Source organism: Monodon monoceros, unplaced genomic scaffold, assembly GCF_005190385.1.
Source record: "Monodon monoceros isolate NGI ecotype Baffin Bay Population unplaced genomic scaffold, NGI_Narwhal_1 Contig85_ctg1, whole genome shotgun sequence".
In the NCBI taxonomy this organism is placed as follows: Eukaryota; Metazoa; Chordata; class Mammalia; order Artiodactyla; family Monodontidae; genus Monodon; species Monodon monoceros.
Genome location: NW_021703648.1, coordinates 57,199 through 60,971, shown reverse-complemented (window position 1 = coordinate 60,971; position 3,773 = coordinate 57,199). Strand labels below are relative to the sequence as shown.

Sequence of the window (3,773 nt, the reverse complement as noted above, 5' to 3'; positions counted from 1 at the left end):
ATTCTTCTAAATAAACTCTAAAAATCTAATTGAGAATGCAATATGTGCAATATGTATATACATATTATATGTAAGTAAATATGTAATATACATACACAGATATATACATATATAAATATAAATACCTTAATACATATATACATATATATATGATAACCTTATAATTTTCATTCACATTATTTATATTATTTACATATTATTTAAGGTCATATAGAACTCATATTAGAACATCCATCTCCAGTTGCTCAAGTCATTCTTCAAGTATTTCAAAGAATTTTACTGTTTTCTTCTTCAAAAAACTCTTGCACATACCTGAGAAAAAAAGTTTTTAATCTGTATAATGAGGATAAGAATAGCAGTCAATAGGACTGTGGCAATCATCAAATGAGATAGTTAAATTCATAAGTAAATGAAGCACTTCCTATAGTAGCCAGCACAAAATATTTATTAGATATTTTTATTTGACCAGTTAGTCTGCAGTATTTATTCCCAGAAAGGAAGTGGCCCTGTTTCTAATTCATTACCATTTGTATTGTCATACATTTTGTGCATGCTATCTTTAGAGGTTATGTTTGTAAACAGTATTGACACACAACCTTTGTCATCTGAGTAATAGCATTTATTTATATTTATCATCAGTATACTAGCTTTTTTAGCAAAATTTCAGCTATCCCCTAGAATTGACTATAAATTACGTCTGGGGTTTCTACTTCTTCTTGAATAATTATTGGTAAACTGTCTTCTGTTAAATCATTTATTATCCACCAGAGATATCTAATAATTATTTTTCATACCTTTTTGTTAATAATTATTCTTCACTACAATCGTGTGTGTTCTGTCATGTCTTCCTGTGCTCTTTTAGGCTTATTATTAGTGAAAGTATACAATGATTATTTACTTTATACAAAATATGCAAAGGAACTTAATTGAAAACAAACAGTTTCGGCGCTTCCCTGGTGGCGCAGTTGTTGAGGGTCCGTCTGTCGATGCAGGGCACGCGGGGTCGTGCCCCGGTCCGGGAGGATCCCACATGCCGCGGAGCGGCTGGGCCCATGAGCCATGGCAGTTGAGCCTGTGAGTCCGGAGCCTGTGCTCCGCAATGGGAGGGACTGCAAAGGTCAGAGGCCGGAGTATAGCAAAAACACAAACAAACAAACAAACTGTATCATGATTTTGACCAGTCTCTAAAAAAGGCAGGATTACAAATTAACCTCAGGCTCCCACTTAATATAAAAGTACTTACAATATTTCCACACTTTTGTTTTGAACCCTGAATTATGTTTTTAGGCGTTGTGCTCAATGTGCTAAGTACATCATTTAACCTCACAATAACCCTATCTGATCATTCTTTATCATCTTGTTTCTGTAGACTGGGTAAATTTAAGAGTTTAGGTAGTTTACCCAGTTTCATATAACTAGTAAATTTTGAAGCTTAGATTATTTTTTGTCTGCCTGACTTTGTATCATATTAAATTACCATATGCATTTTATCTTGTAGACATTCATGTTTCTGTTTAAAATTATTTGAACAGTTCCACTAAAAAATAAAGTAAGTATCATATTTGCATAGCAAGCAAAATGCTTCATGATCTGGTCCTCCCCATTTTTCATCTATCAAAAAATCCCTGAACTCTCCCTACTGATTATATGGAAATTCACATTATTGCCCCAAATTGCCTTTTACCTTTTTTTTTTTTTTGCGGTATACCGGCGTCTTACCGTTGTGGCCTACCCTGTTGCGGAGCACAGGCTCCGTACGCGCAGGTTCAGCGGCCACGGCTCACGGGCCCAGCCACTTCGCAGCATGTGGGATGTTTCCGGACCGGAGCACGAACCCATGTGCCCTGCATCAGCAGGCGGACTCTCAACCACTGTGCCACCAGGAAAACCCTTCTCCTTTACATTGATTAAATTAAAGCAACTGGGAAAAGTATGCAGTAAAAAAGTAGAGAACACATTCTGCCGTTGCAGTTTTCTTCAGAGTTTCTGCCGCAAGTTGCTCTCACCAGTTGTTCTCGCAAGATTCTCTCGTCAGTCGCTCTCGTGAGTGCCTCTCTTCATTCCTCCCCCACCTCTACATCTTTCATCTTCCCCAACTCCAGTGCGGCTCATCCCTTCGTCCCCCCAGCGCTACATCCGGTTCCTTAGCCTCTTTCTATAAGTAGAGCACTTGCTCTTGACCGTTAGTTTCTTTAGCGGTCGTCTGAAGAGAGGCGGAAGGAAGACTTCTGAAGAAGAGGACAAAAGAAGGTAAGGAATTCGTCATTTTAGGGAGGAGAGAATAATTTATACCTCAGGAGAAAGAATTGATACCTATATCTTCTCCTGTTCCCAGAGAAAGCATGGTAATTCAGATTTTGATTTTTCTCTCAGGCTTTCTCTGTAAGAGTTAAGAGCCGAGTAAGTTGTGTTTGTATAAATATGTCTGAATATACACTGTCTCCAGGAGTCTGTCAGTTGTTCTTAAACGGTACGTTTAAGTTTTGTTCTTCCAGAGAATCAGTTCCCAAGGCAGCCGTGGAAAGCTAGTGAAGTTCCTGGATTTTGTCTGTGAATTGAGAGGGTGGGGAGAGGGCTGGAGATAGATTTGAAATGCTGTGGGAGGGAATACTGAGTAGATAATTTACCTTTGATTAGTGGCATACCCTCTTTGCTGTTTAACTTGGTTAAACCTGGGGGCGTACTGAGAAATTTACCTTTGATTAACGCATACCCTCTTTGCTGTTTAACTTTTTTTTTTTCTCTCACTTGCGGGTAGTGGAGCGTACGCCGGGGCGCCATTTTGTTCCGCATGCACTTTTTTTTTTCTTACGGGTTTTCTTTGTGAAAGCAGAGGTACTGAACCATACAGGCAAGATACCTAACTATTTTAACTTAAATGATTTAAAACTTGTAATTTTAGTTATCAAATGTCAAAATGTTGATTCACTTGACAAAAACGGTCAGATTTTAATTTTGCACATAAAGTATGTTACTCTCTTTGGACCAGTGTTTTTTAAAGTCTATCAGTATAAGTAAAACAGTTTAAATTTCCCTCAATAAAGGATGTCACTCCCTCCTTTGCTTTTATGACTTACCATTTTTAAAGTTTGTGGGAAAAAATATATTTTAAACAATATTTGATGCATAATCAAGAAAAATGTGAGTAGATGGGAAAAATTTGAAAATATGTTTAAGGTATTTTCTGCACAGTTCATAAAACTTATTAACTGTTAGATGTGTAGAATCCAGGACCATTTTTTATTGCTTATTTTTTTGTTGTTTTTTGGAAATGAAGCCTTGAACCCTGCAGCTCAAAAGAATTTACAGTTGCCTTCTAATCTAATTTTTACATACAGGTTTTTGTAAGAGATCTATAAAAAATGGAGCATTTATTATGCCAGTGCTTGTTTTGCTTTGTGTTTCAAGTTTCCTCTCTTTTAAGTAAGAAATGGCAAATAATTTCACTGATATTGGGTACTTCACTTGAGTTTTAAACAGATGTAATAGCTTGATACTTTTGGCTTATAATTTATTTTTTGCTATGTGTATAAAGATATATTTTTAATTACTTACAGAAGAATGGTGGAAGCAGATCAGCCTGGGAAACTGTTCATAGGAGGCCTCCATGCTGACACCAATGAAAATTCTCTTGAAGTGGTATTTGGGAAATATGGTCACATTATGGAAGGTAATTTTTAGAACCAGTATATGTATCTATTCAAAGCAAATGTGTATTAAACATATGCCACTGGACAGCTAAGTTATAATGCTTTTTCTGTTTTTAACACATG

The 3,773-nt window shown here is 36.4% G+C and overlaps 1 protein-coding gene across 1 annotated transcript in view; it reads left to right on the top strand.

Annotated features, from left to right (window-relative positions):
* Positions 1 to 3,619: 3,619 nt before the first annotated feature.
* Positions 3,620 to 3,773, top strand: part of LOC114891715 (RNA-binding motif protein, X chromosome-like) — an 11,549-nt gene continuing 11,395 nt past the window's right edge. The window contains exon 1 of the mRNA XM_029215970.1: positions 3,620 to 3,670. Within this exon, the coding sequence (XP_029071803.1) occupies positions 3,620 to 3,670 (51 nt within the window). The remainder of the gene's footprint in view (positions 3,671 to 3,773) is intronic.